Source organism: Artemia franciscana, chromosome 1 (assembly GCF_032884065.1).
Source record: "Artemia franciscana chromosome 1, ASM3288406v1, whole genome shotgun sequence".
In the NCBI taxonomy this organism is placed as follows: Eukaryota; Metazoa; Arthropoda; class Branchiopoda; order Anostraca; family Artemiidae; genus Artemia; species Artemia franciscana.
The window spans coordinates 66,102,717-66,121,922 of NC_088863.1; the positions used below are offsets into that span (position 1 = coordinate 66,102,717).

At 34.3% G+C, this 19,206-nt stretch overlaps 1 protein-coding gene across 3 annotated transcripts in view; it reads left to right on the forward strand.

Annotated features, from left to right (window-relative positions):
• Positions 1-19,206, forward strand: part of LOC136033021 (leucine-rich repeat neuronal protein 2-like) — a 67,501-nt gene that overhangs the window by 35,681 nt on the left and 12,614 nt on the right. For all 3 annotated transcript variants that reach the window (XM_065713573.1, XM_065713579.1, XM_065713589.1), the window contains 3 exons: positions 846-1,046; positions 2,448-2,539; positions 17,816-18,071. In XM_065713573.1, the coding sequence (XP_065569645.1) occupies positions 864-1,046; positions 2,448-2,539; positions 17,816-18,071 (531 nt within the window). In that variant the 5' untranslated portion in view covers positions 846-863. The remainder of the gene's footprint in view (positions 1-845; positions 1,047-2,447; positions 2,540-17,815; positions 18,072-19,206) is intronic.

Below are 19,206 nucleotides of genomic sequence, written 5' to 3' on the forward strand. Positions count from 1 at the left end.
AATAAATCCTATATTTTAACAATTGGGGAATTGCGTAATTTCCAACCCTTGTTCCGGGTAATATGAGGGTCTTTTAATCCAACGAGGCATAGTTACTAGACCTTTTGACTATTTTGAACCAAATGGCTGTCTTAAAATGTTGTGAAGAAGGCTATCTAAAACGGGTTAGGGGGCTGGTTGCCCTTAACTGCTTTCAATAGTCCCTCGACATACCCTAAAATTTTTAAGTTAATGTTCTCAGTCCTTTCTGAAATGTTTACGTGTTAGAATCTGACGGAAGAAGAGACGGGAATTCGTCTTTCAGAAGTAGTTACGAGAAGAGCAAACTTGATCATTTATAGTATTTCACTGGTGAATGAAGGACCTTCATTAGCGGTCAATAGTAGTCAAGATATGATTAAGGTCGGATTTCCAGCTACGGATCCACAATTTGAAAAATTTCTTAGGCTTTTCCATTTCGAAGGTTACTGCCTAGTGATTTTGTGATTTGCCTAGGCTAGGTATTATGTTCTTCTTAACTGTTCAAATAGCCCCGGTGTAGGCGTAACATCACGCCAGAGGCAACACTGTAGTGTTGTCTGAAGTAAGGAGAAATAATTACAAGTATAATCTGTAGTACCTTCATCTAGTTTTATTAAAGCCTCTAAAATATTCTTGGAACCATGGTGCACGTTAGTCCAGCCGGAAGATGTTTCTTGAGCAGGGAATTGTGCGTCAAAGTATGTTATTAGGCCATAATTTTTATGCCTTCTTGAAAATGTGAATTGAGACCCCCTACTCCCCTCCAACTAACTACCACCTATATCTAACTAACTATTTAGGTACTATATAGTATTTACTTTCAGGTTTTGTACTCGTATATAATGGTTTCCCCCCCAGTGTGCTGGACCCAGATGCTAATTTGGTTTATAGTACTAGATGCAACAGGGTCTACAGTGGGTGCAGTGTGTCCTGGTGCCTGTTATTGCGATGATATCAGATTGGAGGTTTTTTGTGACAATGCAGGGCTAGATGTCATTCCTATCACCCTTAACCCTTATGTTCAGGTAAGCGGGCCTTTATTGAAAACATAAAAACAAGTTTGTTTTCAAATTGTTCTTTTTTGATTATGAAAAATTTGAGACTATTTATAAATAAAATTAAATAATAATTTTGGGTCATTTAGTCAAACTGATTTAGCCCTGAGGATGAATGGTATCGAAAAGATAAAAAAAAGAAAAGAACTGGGTCAAAGGTTTGTTTGAATACAAAAAAAAAAAAATACAGTGACTAGTACGCTCGATAGAAACGAATGTGAAACCCGTTACTAACTATTAAATCGTAAAATTAAGTTGAAAGCGAATTATAGCGAACACCCCGCTGGAAAAAAAGCAACGAAAAGCATTATTCACAACTTATCTTTTTTCCTTTTTTCTCAGTGATTTGTTTCCTGTGACACCCCCGAGGACAACCGTTACTTTTTATGGGAGGTAGTGAATCATTATTTTTATGTTATTTGTGCGTTCTATTAAAAATCCTCCCTTCCTAAAAAAAAATTATTTAATTCACTGATTTATTGTCTAAGAGTGAAATACCCAGAAAACATACAATGGTAAAAAATTACCAAGCAACGCACAAGAGCAATTTATAATTTTATCCTGCTCTTTAAAAGAACTTGCAACCATCCATTCTGCAGCCAACATTTAAAGCTCAGGATGTGTTGTTTTGACTCAATTACTTTAAATTGGATTACTTTAATCCAATTTATCAATTTAATCAATTTATCCAATTTAATCAATTTATAATTTTATCCTGCTCTTTGAAAGAACTTGCAACCATCCATTCTGCTGCCAACATTTAAAGCTCAGGATGTGTTGTTTTGACTCAATTACTTTAAATTGGATTACTTTAATCCAATTTATCAATTTAATCAATTTATCCAATTTAATCAATTTATAATTTTATCCTGCTCTTTGAAAGAACTTGCAACCATCCATTCTGCGGCCAACATTTAAAGCTCAGGATGTGTTGTTTTGACTCAATTACTTTACCTGAAGTAAAATATTAGTGAATTTCAATTGATTTACACAAGGGGTAGGTTTCCTAGTTTTTATTTTTTTGTGAGAATTTAAACATACCCCACAAGACATAGTGTTATTCAATTGTTATCATTCTTTTATTTTTGGGCACCGTCAAGTGCCGTTTTACCGAGTGGTTAGCATGCTAGACTTGAAATCCTTTGTTCGTGTGGACAAGGTTTCGTGTCCTGTTGTAGCTTTTGTCCTTTTTTAACAATTTAGCTTGGAGGATTGAAATATACTGAAACTATTTAGTTTTGTTATTATGATCGTTCTGTTTGTTGGCGCCTCCCTTTCAGCGAATTATAACCTTGCATTTGCATTTCCTATTTGGATTTTTTTTTTTCTTTTCACTTGTAAAAGTTAATTTTTTTATTATGTTTTTTTTAGCGGCTCGCACTTCGCAACAATAGGATTAAGAGTATTGACAATGGTCTTCGGGTGTACCAAGATTTGTTATATGCGGACCTCTCACGGAACAAGTAAGTAACAATTTTTGTTAATGTTGTTCTAAATGGTAAAGAGCGACATTAATTTTGAAAGAATATTCTAAAAGTAAAAAGTAGCAATAATTTTGAAAGAAATCATTGATCCTTCGGAGATTTTTTTTAACAGAGGGTAAAGAAGGACAATGGAACCTAGAAAGCTTTATTAAACTTCACAAAATAGAGCCCCATCCTTCAATTACGGTTACAAGTCCTTAAATGGTCACACTCTCAAGCTCCTTAAACGGTCCCATTCCGCTTTTTATTCTAGTAAAAAAAAAAAAAAAAAAAAAAAAAAAAAAAAACTCAACAACACAAGTTCTTCAAAGAAAAGTAATAACCTACATTAAATAAAGTCAAGCAGAAAAGCAGGAACTAAAAACATGCAGAAATAAATTCAATTAATTACTGAAGCTTAAAACGAACATAAATTACTAAATAAATGAAACTTGAAGGCAAAGGAAATTCCAATAAATAATCAAGCCAAGCTTAAAGCGAACAGAAATAATCCAAAAAGACTAGCACTGGCACTTTACCAAAAGTGGTTTGCACTGTACTGAAAGCAACTATTATCTTGAGCTGTGCTTTTTATTGGTCATAACATCCACAAAAAAGAACGAAAATAACCATAATAACCAAGTTACTATAAAGACCTAATGAATGAAGATGAGGAGTTTAATATATCTCGATGTTCATTCCTGAAAGTCTCAGGAATTTTAGATACATATAAAAGTTGTGAAAGAGAAAACGTTTAAAATGTATTTAGTTTTCAGTAAAGAAGAAATGACGTTTTGGTCTTTCTAAAGCACAAAGGGCGTTAGACCTACTCCTGTTTGTAGTAATTTTTGTTCGCGTTGGGTTCCATTCGTTTATTGGTAACGATTTATGTTCATTTTACGCTTGAATTATTATTTGATTTAATTTCTACTTGCTTTGGTTTAATGCACATTTTTTTTTCTTTAAAAAACCTTTTTGGTGCACTACGGTTTTCTGAATTACTTTCTGACAGTTTTTAATAGGCAATGCTTTTTTTATAGGTTAATAAAAGGAATATTTGCGAAGCTTTTATTTGCTTTCCTCCTTAAGAAAAAAAAATTTTCACTTGTCATTTTTCTTTTGGAAAATTTTTACAACAAATTCTAAAAATAGTTGTATTCAAAAGTATTCAATCAATAGATTGCAAAGATCTCCTATAGGGCCAAGGCCATTCTGGCCCCCATCAAGTTACAACCCTGAGTAAGAAAAATAGTAATCAACCATCCTCTCAACTTGCCCTGAAAGATTAATATTTTGTTCAGCATACCCCTCTACATACCCTGAAAGTTTCTACCCAAAGCCATTCCCAAGATATAGTAGATATGTCCTTTTGAGGACCGTAAATGCCCACAATATATTTTGATTTAGTACCAACCCCAACGACATACCCTGAAAGTTCACACCATGAAACGTTCTACAGATACCATTTCGACAATCTAGTCATACATAGTGCCTTTAAGTTTAGTTCAACGTCTCGCACAACTTTCCCCGACAGTTTCAAATTGATACCCTATTCCGTTTCTGAGACATTGCATATATATCATTTTGACAACCTGGATGTACTTAAACTCTTGTGAATTAGATCAATTCTAGTTGTAGCAGCAGTTGCAGTCGCAGTCGCAAGCAATCAGAGCCGTGAATCTAATCACAAGTAATGGCAGTTATAAGTAGTCACCTTGGCAACTAGTCGCAGTTCGTAGTCACAGTTGCAAGTAGTCGTAGTCCCAAGTAGTTACAATTGTAGTTGCAGTCGCAGAAACAAGTAGTCTCATTCACAGTAATAGTAGTCCTGAAAGTTTCAGGTTAATAACTTAAGCAATTCGTAAGATATTGCACACACACCGTTTTAATAACCTTATACGACCTTTTATTTCATAAAAACGAAAAAAAAAGAATGAAAAGAAATAAAAATAAACAATCTTTTGGTGACTACATTCAAAAGTACTGAGACTTCCAAGAACGAATATCAATATATGGTAATTGTCAATCTATCATTTGTTCTTTTTTTTTTGTAACCTTGGTTAAAAGGTTCTACGACAACTCCTCCCGTGCTAAGTGGTCTGAACGAAACAACAACAATAACAATAAAACAAAACAAAACAATAACAAATAAAGCCCATTTCGCCTTTCACTTAGGTACCACCCAATGATACTGCAGAATTTAAGGTAAAAAAGAACATGGAAAATAAGTAGGTTGAGCAAGTCATTAAAGTTATCAAATTTATTTGCACATATTTTGCGAAAACAGCGCACGGATACATTTCAACTTTAGTGCTCAGTTGTTAAAGATACGGTTTTTGACCAACAGGAATACGTTTGAAAGTAATTAAATAATTTTACATTAATTTTTAGAAAATTTCAGCACAAGTTCTTATTGACCATGTTTATTATATTTTTTTGGCTTTGTTAATGAAAAAAAACAACTATTACAAAAACTATATTTGTTTAATAGGCATCCTGATTTTTTTAATAGACATACTGAACACATGAAACGAAAGTTTCCTAATATTTGAGCAATGAGACCTCTGGTTGCCTGTACTGGCTAGACTGGAAAGTTGAGGGCCACAGTAACATTTCTACATAGCAAGTAAAGGAGTAATAAAATACTAATCTTTCTAGAATTACACTGCATAATTTTTTTCGGCCTCATTTAGCAAGAGAAATTATTATGTTTTCGAATATAGGCCAGTTCAAAAAGTTTGAGCTTAGTGGGCCCAACTCCCCTGGCTATACTCGTGCAAGAGACCAAGTAAGAACTAGTAAGAATTTTTTTTCGGCCTCATTTTGCAATAGAAATTATTATGTTTTCGAACATAGGTCAGTTCAAAAACTTTGAGCTTAGTGGGCTCAACTCCCCTGGCTATACTCGTGCATGAGACCAAGTAAGAACTAGAAAAACTTGCACTACAAACATGCCTTTAGTGAATCAACTATGGTTTCTCACAAACATATAAAAAAGAAAGTCTTCAGACCGATTCACTAGTTTAAAATTCTTACAAGGTTATCTGCAATTTCATTTGGTTATAAAGCTATATAATAGTCAGAAATGTCATATAATAGTTCGAACTTATATCGAACAAAAATAAACTATCAATGAATACTTGAAACCTAAACAAATAGAAATTAAAAGGAATGACCAAGTCAAAATTCAAACGAACGGAAATTTTCAAGATTTTTGCCTCCTAAGCCTTCTAAATACTACAGCATCATTTTTACTACACTGAAAACAATTTGGGTAAAGATTAAGGAGAAGGACACATTTGAAGGAAACCCTAAAAAATTCTTTTTAATACAATCTAACTATTTTAATTCTATCAGTAAACTAAAATTCTAACAAAACTATTTTAATACAATCATAAATATTACTTATTTCACTTAATCCCCCCTCACAATGAAGCAATCGAAAGCTTACTGTATATTTTACTCATTTATTACAATAGCAAGCACTGATTAAAAAAAATACACCGTAAAATAAATGTTTTTGTTTTTAATGGGTGTTTTGGACCAAAGGGGTCCAAAACACAACCTATTGAAATACAAAGTAGTCCAATAGGGTTAAAATAATCAAAAAACCAAGTATTGAACTTCCCAGTCTCAGAAGTGGTATACGCAGATTGGCACAATCGCTTTTAAAGAGGCAGGTAGTACATACAAAATACACAATTAGTATACACCGTTATTTGGTCACTATCTTGTATACAGGGAGACACTATCGTGCCATCTATTTTATTTTCCTATTGTACCAGTCACCAGTTGCATCCCGACTTTAGGTCCTGAAGTTTGCGATCTGCTACCCTGATTTTAGATCCCAAACAGACTCGGCGTGGATACCAAAGACCTAATTTTGTGAGGCCCATCTTTTATACAAGACATTGTCACATACGTCAGATAAATTTCGAAGTAATAATAAAAGAGTTTAATTTAAATCCTTGGGATCATTGACATACGGCATCAACTGATATCATACCGTGTAAGTTGATGCATTAATACCACCTAGCACCCATTAAACGAAAATAGTACATTAAAACAGACCCTTCAAGCGCAAGAAATAATTTCTATTTGTTTAGGTTTCAAGTATTCATTGATAGTTTATTTTTGTTCGATATAAGTTCGAACTATTATATGACATTTCTGACTATTATATAGCTTTATAACCAAATGAAATTGCAGATAACCTTGTAAGAATTTTAAACTAGTGAATCGGTCTGAAGACTTTCTTTTTTATATGTTTGTGAGAAACCATAGTTGATTCACTAAAGGCATGTTTGTAGTGCAAGTTTTTCTAGTTCTTACTTGGTCTCATGCACGAGTATAGCCAGGGGAGTTGAGCCCACTAAGCTCAAAGTTTTTGAACTGACCTATATTCGAAAACATAATAATTTCTCTTGCAAAATGAGGCCGAAAAAAAAATCTTACTAGTTCTTACTTGGTCTCATGCACGAGTATAGCCAGGGGAGTTGGGCCCACTAAGCTCAAACTTTTTGAACTGGCCTATATTCGAAAACATAATAATTTCTCTTGCTAAATGAGGCCGAAAAAAATTATGCAGTGTAATTCTAGAAAGATTAGTATTTTATAACTCCTTTACTTGCTATGTAGAAATGTTACTGTGGCCCTCAACTTTCCAGTCTAGCCAGTACAGGCAACCAGAGGTCTCATTGCTCAAATATTTGGAAACTTTCGTTTCATGTGTTCAGTATGTCTATTAAAAAAAAATCAGGATGCCTATTAAACAAATATAGTTTTTGTAATAGTTGTTTTTTTTCATTAACAAAGCCAAAAAAATATAATAAACATGGTCAATAAGAACTTGTGCTGAAATTTTCTAAAAATTAATTTAAAATTATTTAATTACTTTCAAACGTATTCCTGTTGGTCAAAAACCGTATCTTTAACAACTGAGCACTAAAGTTGAAATGTATCCGTGCGCTGTTTTCGCAAAATATGTGCAAATAAATTTGATAACTTTAATGACTTGCTCAACCTACTTATTTTCCATGTTCTTTTTTACCTTAAATTCTGCAGTATCATTGGGTGGTACCTAAGTGAAAGGCGAAATGGGCTTTATTTGTTATTGTTTTGTTTTGTTTTATTGTTATTGTTGTTGTTTCGTTCAGGCCACTTAGCACGGGAGGAGTTGTCGTAGAACCTTTTAACCAAGATTACAAAAAAAAAGAACAAATGAAATGTAGATTGACAATTACCATATATTGATATTCGTTCTTGGAAGTCTCAGTACTTTTGAATGTAGTCACCAAAAGATTGTTTATTTTTATTTCTTTTCATTCTTTTTTTTCGTTTTTATGAAATAAAAGGGCGTATAAGGTTATTAAAACGGTGTGTGTGCAATATCTTACGAATTGCTTAAGTTAGTAACCTGAAACTTTCAGGACTACTATTACTGTGAATGAGACTACTTGTTTCTGCGACTGCAACTACAATTGTTACTACTTGGGACTACGACTACTTGCAACTGTGACTACGAACTGCGACTAGTTGCCAAGGTGACTACTTATAACTGCCATTACTTGTGATTAGATTCGTGGCTCTGATTGCTTGCAACTGCGACTGCAACTGCTGCTATAACTAGAATTGATCTAATTCACAAGAGTTTAAGTGCATCCAGGTTGTCAAAATGATATGTATGCAATGTCTCAGAAACGGAATAGGGTATCAATTTGAAACTGTCGGGGAAAGTTGTGCGAGAAGTTGAATAAACTTAAAGGCACTATGTATGACTAGATTGTCGAAATGGTATCTGTAGAACGTTTCATGGTGTGAACTTTCATGGTATGTCGTTGGGGTTGGTACTAAATCAAAATATATTGTGGGCATTTACGGTCCTCAAAAGGACATATCTACTATATCTTGGGAATGGCTTTGGGTAGAAACTTTCAGGGTATGTAGAGGGGTATGCTGAACAAAATATTAATCTTTCAGGGCAAGTTGAGAGGATGGTTGATTACTATTTTTCTTACTCAGGGTTGTAACTTGATGGGGGCCAGAATGGCCTTGGCCCTATAGGAGATCTTTGCAATCTATTGATTGAATACTTTTGAATACAACTATTTTTAGAATTTGTTGTAAAAATTTTCCAAAAGAAAAATGACAAGTGAAAATTTTTTTTTCTTAAGGAGGAAAGCAAATAAAAGCTTCGCAAATATTCCTTTTATTAACCTATAAAAAAAGCATTGCCTATTAAAAACGAACAGAAAGTAATTCAGAAAACCGTAGTGCACCAAAAAGGTTTTTTAAAGAAAAAAAAATGTGCATTAAACCAAAGCAAGTAGAAATTAAATCAAATAATAATTCAAGCGTAAAATGAACATAAATCGTTACCAATAAACGAATGGAACCCAACGCGAACAAAAATTACTACAAACAGGAGTAGGTCTAACGCCCTTTGTGCTTTAGAAAGACCAAAACGTCATTTCTTCTTTACTGAAAACTAAATACATTTTAAACGTTTTCTCTTTCACAACTTTTATATGTATCTAAAATTCCTGAGACTTTCAGGAATGAACATCGAGATATATTAAACTCCTCATCTTCATTCATTAGGTCTTTATAGTAACTTGGTTATTATGGTTATTTTCGTTCTTTTTTGTGGATGTTATGACCAATAAAAAGCACAGCTCAAGATAATAGTTGCTTTCAGTACAGTGCAAACCACTTTTGGTAAAGTGCCAGTGCTAGTCTTTTTGGATTATTTCTGTTCGCTTTAAGCTTGGCTTGATTATTTATTGGAATTTCCTTTGCCTTTAAGTTTCATTTATTTAGTAATTTATGTTCGTTTTAAGCTTCAGTAATTAATTGAATTTATTTCTGCATGTTTTTAGTTCCTGCTTTTCTGCTTGACTTTATTTAATGTAGGTTATTACTTTTCTTTGAAGAACTTGTGTTGTTGAGTTTTTTTTTTTTTTTTTTTTTTTTTTTTTACTAGAATAAAAAGAGGAATGGGACCGTTTAAGGAGCTTGAGAGTGTGACCATTTAAGGACTTGTAACCGTAATTGAAGGATGGGGCTCTATTTTGTGAAGTTTAATAAAGCTTTCTCGTTTAACTGTTAGACTTTGGATAAAAGGTTTTTGATCACTTTCCATATGGTTTAATAAACGGAAATTGTGTTAGCTAAGCTGAAAATTAAAAACAAAGTTTTAGCTGGGACAGTTGCGTAGTATAGTGAAACCTACATTATATTGGGAGATCTAGTAAGAAGTGTGGCGACCTTACCTTTGTAATTCCATTTTTTGTTACACGTTTCTTCTTCGTCAATTGACAAAATAATCTGTAGTAATCCTTATTGCCTTTATACGGCCCTCTAAAACCCTCTCGCTAAGATTGCTACTGAACGTCCCCCTATTTCAATAGGATGGAGGAATCGCAGCTTTAAGTAATTTTCAGAATTGCACTTATTATTGTACTAATGCACATAATTAACCTTATTGGTATCACAACCTTACCTTTGTATTTCAATTTTCCGTTACGCGTTTCTTCTTCCTCGATTTTTTATTGAAAAATTTTCTTTAGCACCCCTTTTTGCCTTACCTATATACAGCCCTCCAAAATTATCTCGCTAAGATTGCTACTGGGCGTTTCCCTATTTCAATGTAGAGGGGAATCTCAGCTTTGAGTACTTCTCAGAATTTTACCTATTATTGTACTTATGCACTTAGACAAATTGTCCTTTCTTTAGAAGTGCCCAAATCTTATAGACTTTCCCCTTTCATCCCAGACCGTGGCTGACAATTCATAGTTTTTCTGCTTTACTAATAGAGACAGATTCGGAGAAATATTCTTCCGCTAAGAGATATCACTGGAAACAGTTCAATATTAAGCTTAAGCTATGAAAAAGCTTGCCTTCACTCCCCTATTTTGGGTATAATTCTGTTTTCTATATTTGCTCTAGCTTGTATTTTGATACGAATAATATTACAAACAGAAGTTGGGGTTGTTTTGTCAATAATATGTAATATGAATAAAATGGAAAATCAGAGAAGAGTGAAATAGTCAATACAAGAAAGAGTTCTAAAACTTGTGGAAATTTGATGATGCTTCGCTAACCATATTCAAGCCAATACCGTTGAATTCGTAAAGGGAAAAACGAAATCTGGGTTTATTGTACCACAAGTACCACAAGACAGCTGGAGAAGGGCTAACTTAATCGCAAATTCTAAGTTCTAGAGTTCTTTTTGATAACCGAAAACGATTGGAAAGCAAACTGAACTGCTTTTGACCTTTCTCCACAAGTGCTTTTCCCTCCATTACGCGAATCCCATCGGTAAGTTGCAGACTGGCTTGAGCAAGCAACACTCGTTTCTCAAAAGAGAGGAAGTGTTACTAACCAGCCGCCAATAGTAAGCGGTACTTGATCTAAAGAACCAGTACTAGAAAGAGGACATCATTCTCCCCCTTCCAAGCAATTTTAATCCGATTCAGAGTGAAGATGAGGTGGTACATACAGTTAATTTTTCTCAATTAAAAAGTGGATTTTTTTCTGCCTGAAGGGGTGGTGGACTGTGGGTGAAACTGCTAAATACTTCAGTTTACTTGGAATTTGACAAGCTCAGAATCTCGATATTTTGCTTGGCATTCAGATTCTATTGAACTGTGCGAGATATTTCTGGTTGGTTCTATTGATTTGCTTGTGGATATGCCTCTTTATTCTTTTCAGGAGGTCAAATAGAAAAGGCAGGTCTTGCCCTTTATGTGTTGGATAAAATTGTATATCCTATTCGTTGTTCTTGGAATATGGAAGGTATTTTTGTTACCGCGCTCAAAAAATCTTAGTCTTTGGCAAGAGGTTTGTTGTCAGGAAAGTTTGTAGTGCTCCAACTAGTTCTATTCGAGACTTATCGCGCAATATTGGTGAACCAGCGAGGTTGGTCCAACACCAGCATTGAATAGGAGTATCAAGGACGATTTCAGCATAAGTCTCTTGGATGACGTTTCTGCGTCATTAAACTTCCCTGCTGGATGCTTCCGCATGGTTTGCGGAGACAATGTTTATACTTACTGGAGAAGCTGAAATAACTGCTTTTCTACTGGATAATATTTTTCATCTTTACCAGTTCTTAGTTGCTTTGTTTTCATAAGCAAAATTTCAGACTGCTTTGCCATCTTTTCGTTGTTAGTCATCTTTGAAAAAAAAATTTCGTCATTTTGAAAAGGATCTCCAACGTTTAAAACTGTTAAATCAGTATTGTTTTCACCAGATACCAGATGGTCATCGATTGGTCTTCTTTCGGGTAAAACTGATTTCGGAGAACCCGCTTTCAGAACTAAATTAATAAGTTTTCAAGTTTCCTCATATCTTTACCACATTTAGACAGCTATAAGATGATTCCTTCTTCTCCAGCTGTTGAATAAACTGGAGTCATTCAAAGGTTTAAACGTCCAGAATTTTTTTTTAATCCCTGGAAGATGAGAAATTACAAGTTTGGAGGATTGCAGGCTCCATTGAATCATCAAACAAAAAAACATGTTCTAAAATCTGACTTGGCTCTAATATCGTCTCACACCTATTCTGTGAAACTGATTTCTCATCTCTTTAAACTTTTTTTTTTCAGTTTAATGTCACTATGGGCCGTAATTCGCTCTTTGCCCTATTGCAGCTACTGCTGCGACCGTACACTGGTACGCACACGATAGTTCGAACTAATAATTTTGAGCTGATTAAGTAAGCAATACGAACCGACACCCATGCGAACAGATAAAAAGGAAAGTTCAGAAGAACAAGAAGAAGGGGAAAAAATTGAACCATGAGATTCACTATGACCCTGTAAGTAGTGATGCTATTTTGACTTTGACGACAGCCATATCCCACCATCCCGACGACACATATCCACCATTCTGACAACAGCCATATCACACCATTGTGACGACAGCCAGCAGGTGTTATTGTTATGTATTGTTATAGTTCACCTGTATGTTATGTAATAGGGAGTATTTGTTTACTTTTCCAAATTTATTCTTCAAGATTTTTATGGTTGCTACGCAATAGGGAATGTTTGTTCACTTATGTTGATGATGACGCAATCTAGCGTAACTTGTTAGAGATCAGGGCCCGCCAGTAAAATGGGGCATCCCCGGTTGTAACTGAGGACGGTGCAGACGTGGGATGTTACGTACGTACAACAGTATCTTACGTAATAGAAAATTGTTTACCTATGTTAGGGGTGAAGCAATCTCGCGTGGCTTGTTCGAGGTCAGGGCCAGCCAGTCAAGTGGGGAATCCCCGGCCGTAACTGAGGACGGCACACACGTGGAATTTTACGTAATACTTGAAGAGATATTTCATTTTCTTTAAAATTTTTCTTTCCTTTTTTTCTTCGAGACATTTTTTCTTCAAGATTTTTCGCTCAGGGCACCTGTATAATCTAAATATTTTTGTCAGCTTTAGAAATCAAATGTAAGACCAGAGATTTCCCCAATAACTGCACCAGAGCCATAACCAACTAAACCAGCAAACTATCCATTATATTTTGATTCGATAAATAGGTTCTACGTGACAAGCTGTTTCTCCGCTTTGCGTGACTTGTTTTGGTTCAAGAACCTTTATAATCCGAAACGAAGGCTTCCATTGTCAATTGGCTTAGGTAAAACTTGTTTTGGTCGGCTTAGCGCAGGAATATAAGCAATGGATATTTGCTATTACATTGTCTAGACAATGCATTGTTTTGATTCTCAAATGGCTTTATACGACACAGACTTTATATTGTAGATGTACGTTTTGTGTTTCGCACGATACACTCTTGATTTTTGCGAGTTCGTCTGGATTTCTGTGCATTGGTTATTATTTCTATGGGATTATTATAGTTTTTTGCAGCTTGGTCTTTATTTTTATGAACTTGTCTGGATTTTTAGAGGTTGACCTTGATTTTTATGAATTCACCTGGGTTTCTATGTATTGGTCATGATTTTTTAGAGGTTGGCCTTGATTTCTTCAGTTTGGTCTTGTTTTCTATGATTTGGTCTTGATTTATGTGTATTGGTCTGGATTTCTAAGGATTGTTCTGGATTTGTCTCGTATAAACACCAAAAAGAGCAATAGGGAATTTTGCAAGTCAGTCGGAAACAAGTTAGAATGAATATTTCGGTCCTGTGTCCAAGGGCCGTCCTCAGCATGACATGAATATATTAGAAGAAAAAAATACAACAGGGTAAAATCAGTAACAATAAAATGATTTTTTTTTTCAAAACAGTCCCAGCATCCCTACCTCTGCGAAGTTCAATCAGGGCTGATAATTAAATAGTGATGATATGAGTTAATTCATTGAAATGAAAGAGAATGATTTAAAAACACGCCTTTAATGCCAATCTTGGTTTTTTGGTTGCTGATACCATAGTTCTATTTGTGACAGGTTCTATGTTAATATCTATTGGTTTTTTAACTAAAATTGTGTATAGAACATTTATTGAATATTCTTCCAAGTTCCTATTTAAGAAATATTATTATTAATCTTAAGTTTGATTTAAATTGCTCCTCGAACTCCTTGCTTTATGCCTAGGTCATTGCTAAGGGCATATTCAAAAAATATTATGTGGCTAGGACTTTCAGACACATGACTGCTTAAAGCAGAATCAAAAGAATCAGAAGCAATACTAGAATTGAGAGCTTTGGTGATATCATCTTTATGCTGTTGTAGGCGTTTCTCGAAATTCTGGTGAGTTGTCCCTACATAGAATTTTCCACAGTCGCATCGTATTTGATAGACACCTCTTTGGCGAATAACTGGAGTTTTATCTTTACCAGAATTTAGGAGGTTTATAATTTTCAATTTATTGGTAAATACAACATACAGATTATTTTTTGTGCATACTTTTTTAAGATTCCTAGTGATTTTTAGGATATATGGGAGGAAAAGTTATGTTTGGGGGCTTATCGGGATTTTCACATGGTAAATTATCGTTGATTTTACGGGAGTGTCTTTTCAGTCTACGGTTAATCGTATTATTAATAAATAAAAGACGATATTTATTTCCAAAAAGCATGTCCCTGATAAAGTCTAGTTCTGCTGTGAAGGAATCAGAACAAACGTTTAGGGCACGATCGACAAGAGAGATTATGACAGCCGTTTTAACTTGTGGGGGCTGGTTTGATTTAAAATGTAAATATCTATTGTTTTGTTTTGGTTTTCTTAAATGTGGTTTCACTATATGCTCTATGCACAAATTTAATTAAAAACGACGTTACGAAATATTATAAAAACCAATAGACATTAACACAGAACCTGTAACAAATAAACCTATGAGATCAGCAGCCAAAAAAATCAAGATTGGTATTAAAACGTCTTTTTAAAGCATTCTCTTTTGTTTCATTGAATTACCTTATATCATCACTGTTTATTTATCAGTCCTGGTTGAACTTCGCTGAGGTAAGGATGCTGGGACTATTTTGATTTTTTTTTTTTTTTTTTTTTTTTTAGTTTTATTGATTTTATCTGTTTTGAGTTTTTCTTCTTATGTATTTGCGTCTTGCTGAGGACGGCCCTTGGACATAGGGCCGAAATATTTATTCTAATTTGTTTCCCATTATGTTGCAAATTTCCCTATTGTTCTTCTCATTTTTGGTGTTTGTGATGGAAAGACAGTGTGGTCTTCGTCGCTATTTGTTTATCTCTTGGTTTTGTCAATTTGAGTTTATAAGCTTATTTTTGTGGGGAAAAGGCTAAAAATGCCTTAGATGCGATAGTAAACGCAAGAGGCATTATGTACCTGCCAATCGGGCGGGTACATCATGCAATGCTGGAATCAACTGCCACGAGTCATCATGAGAGACGCTATTAGGAATTTTGCTTTATGTTTAAACGAACGATTCAAGTGTAAAAATTTTTACCAGGAAATGCGTGAAAAATGTCTTGGATATGATAATGCACGCCAAAGGGTGCCATCGGGTGGGTACATTGTGCCACTCAGGAGTCAACAGCCATGAGTTTCATAAGAAATGCTATGGGGAATTTTCCTTTAAGTTTAAATTTATCGATTCTAGTGTAAGCGGATATTTCTTACTGGAAAATTCCTGAGAAATGTGTGATAATGAACGCCAGAGGGTGCCAACGGATGGATATATTGTGCCACGTTGTCGTCGATCTTTTATGGTTCAAAAAGACAGCAAATGCCCCTCTGTGGTGGTATGTCAAGTTAGGGTGGCTAAAACGATCTTGTTTAAAGGCTTTAGACGATGAAAATCGGTTTCTCTGATATTTTGATCTTGTTTGGGCAAAAATTCATCTTTTATTGCACAAAATGACAGTAAATGCCCCTCGGCGGTATTTTGTCAAGACCCTGAGTGTTTTTTTACAGTTTAAAATAAGTTTGGAAGAATATGAAGATAAGAATGCGAACAAATATTAGAATATTGGAAGCTATGGTGAGGAAAGTGGTCGAGCATGGTAAATGATTTTCAAATTTTTTTTTTTCAATCTCCGGAGTGTTTTGGGTACCCGAGTGACTGACCGTATCTCAACCAGTAAGCTATATAAAAAAAATAGAGTTCAATCCCGCTTTCTAGGGTTATAATAAAAAGAAAGGTGTTCTGCAGATGGAGGGTGACAGATTTCCAAAGATACTCCTTGTCGGCCAACCGTCTAGAAACAAAAGAAAATCAGGGTGTCCCCGAAGGGGTGGGATAATGTCGTAAGGAGAGATCTAAGGGAAATTGGAACTTCGTTGGGGGTTGTAAAGAGAGAGGTGTTGAATAAATTCGGATCGGTGGGTGGTGTGCTTAGCTGTTTTGGCTTCAGGTGGTGTAGGGCTGAAGTGATTTGAATTTGTAGTAGTAGCCTAGTAGTATTAGTAGTAAAGTCACAGTCATATGAGGACTCTCTATGATTGAAGGGACATCAGTCCCTTCATGGTTTTTTTCCTGTTTTATGCTTGAACAAGGACATAATACACCTTCCGGTATACAGGGATTTTCAATCTGCATGATTGAAGGACAAAAGTCCTTCAATCAGCTCCCCTCTAAATCGGCAAATGCGGGATGGTTAAAAATCTTTTATTGATGATCGTCCAGGTTCTTTGGTTCAAATAAATGTAGGCTACGTTTAGTATAACTTTTTAGTAAGAAGTGCCTATATGCTGCTTGTTTTACCGTATGTGTGTTCCGTCTCAGGCTCCCTTTGGTACACATTCCGCCTTCTCCATCTCCAACTTCTTTTGGTCAAAAAGGGTTTGCTCCACCTCTGATCCTCTTTTTCAAAGAGTGCGTACGATCTTTCCCCAGCCTCTTTTGGTAAACAACGCAGAATGTTCAGCATGTATCTACTTTTGTTAAATAGAGTGTCTTAATTCCCTTCGGTCAACCGTGAGATTGGTCCATTACCAACTTCGTTTGGTCAGAATTGCAAGTATGAATGTCCTAAATTAAAACGAAATTAATTTTACATTTATCCACCAAATCAATCACAAAAAAATACAAAATTTGATAAGCTGTTGCTGAAAATATCTTCAAAGTTAAGGTATGTTAAGTAACTCACTTTTTTTCTTTCTTTTTGTGTAACAAACATATTGATTAATGATGTGCCAGGCTGTTGGCTACGATACAAATCTGAAGCAAGTAATTTAACGTAGAAGTCCAAGATGAAAACCAAAATATCTCACAAATAGTGATGGCAAAATTAGTGGTCTATAGTGCAGTAGTTCTGCCCCCATTAAAACTCAACCAAGTAAAAACCTCAACATATAATGCAGTTTTCTAATGGTTTATTCATTTTCCATGTCTTTTATTTTACTGTTTTTTTTTGTTTTTTTTTGTTTTTTTTTTGAAAAGGCTGTTTTATTTATAAACGGATTGTTCAATGTACTTGTTTTTAGAAATATATTTTATATATATTTTACTGTTTACTTTTATTTTACTTTTTTTAAAAGGCTGTTTTATTTATAAACGGATTGTTCAATGTACTTGTTTTTAGAAATATATTTTATATATATTTTACTGTTTACTTTTATTTTACTCTTTTTTGAAAAGGCTGTTTTATTTATAAACGGATTGTTCGATGTACTTGTTTTTAGAAATATAAAAGACCTGGAAATCGCTAGGGGCACCCCTATAAGATCATTTGACATAAATCTTCAGTATTTTGGAATTCTGGTTACATATACAGATTTGGTTTTATAGCTCGCTAATTCAGTCTTGTTTTAACTTTCTTTTTTGGCATCTGTGTTGTTGCTTGTTTTTTTCATGTTCTTTACGTTTTCCACCCTTTTTTGTTACTTCAATTCTCTTCTTTTTAAGGGTTGTCTTTCTTCAAAACAAGAGCTTTGAGCATCAAAGAAGCCTTACCGAATTGCATTTAGACTTCAACAAAATATCAAGCATTTCAAATGAAACGTGGCAAGGTCTGAAAGTTCTCACAGTTTTGACTCTTCAAGGCAACTATTTACAGTCGATTGCTGGAAGAACCTTTTCTACTGTCTTGAGACTTAAAGAACTAGATTTGAAACAAAACCGGATTGAATTTATACACCCTCAAGCTTTTGCTGGTTTAGAGGTAAATTTTTTCATACGCTTCCTTAATGGCGATTCTAAAAGTATTATTAGACCTTAAAGTTGAAATAAAAAGTTGAAGTTTATTCTCACTGAAAGTGAAGAGCAACAATAAAGCTTACTTACTATTTCGTATATGAAGGGAATTTTTCCCTCCCCAACACCTCACTCTTTACGCTAAAGTTTGATTTCTTACCCCAATTCTTTCAGAACGACTCCTGAAACACAAGGACCTTTAATTAGAATAAGATGCTTTATTAAAGTAAAAAAAAAAAAAAAAAAAAAAAAAAAAAAAAAAAAAAAAAAAAAAAACACTGTGAAGATCAAGGCATGAAGGGACGCCTGAAAGTTCTGGTGGGACGCCGGTCTGAAAGTTCTCACAGTTTTGACTCTTCAAGGCAACTATTTACAGTCGATTGCTGGAAGAACCTTTTCTACTGTCTTGAGACTTAAAGAACTAGATTTGAAACAAAATCGGATTGAATTTATACACCCTCAAGCTTTTGCTGGTTTAGAGGTAAATTTTTTCATACGCTTCCTTAATGGCGATTCTAAAAGTATTATTAGACCTTAAAGTTGAAATAAAAAGTTGAAGTTTAATCTCACTGAAAGTGAAGAACAACAATAAAGCTTACTTACTATTTCGTATATGAAGGGAATTTTTCCCTCCCCAACACCTCACTCTTTACGCTAAAGTTTGATTTCTTACCCCAATTCTTTCAGAACGACTCCTGAAACACAAGGACCTTTAATTAGAATAAGATGCTTTATTAAAGTAAAAAAAAAAAAAAAAAAAAAAAAAAAAAAAAAAAAAAAAAAAAAAAAAAAAAAAAACACTGTGAAGATCAAGGCATGAAGGGACGCCGGCTCCCCTCATGTGCGGAATAATTTCTGTTCGTTTTAAGTTTTAATGTTACTTTTTAATTTGTTGAAAAGAACTTGTATTTCTTTATTTAATAAAAATTTAAGAATGAGAGAAACTTCTAAAACCTTTACATCGAACAAAATAGTTGGCCATAAAATATTATTTCTCTTCGTTTAATTTGTTAAGACGAGAATTTATTTAGACTATTGGTGTCCAATTATAGTGTTTTCTGTTCACTGGTCAAGCTGTTCATTGTTATTAATGGTAAGTAAAG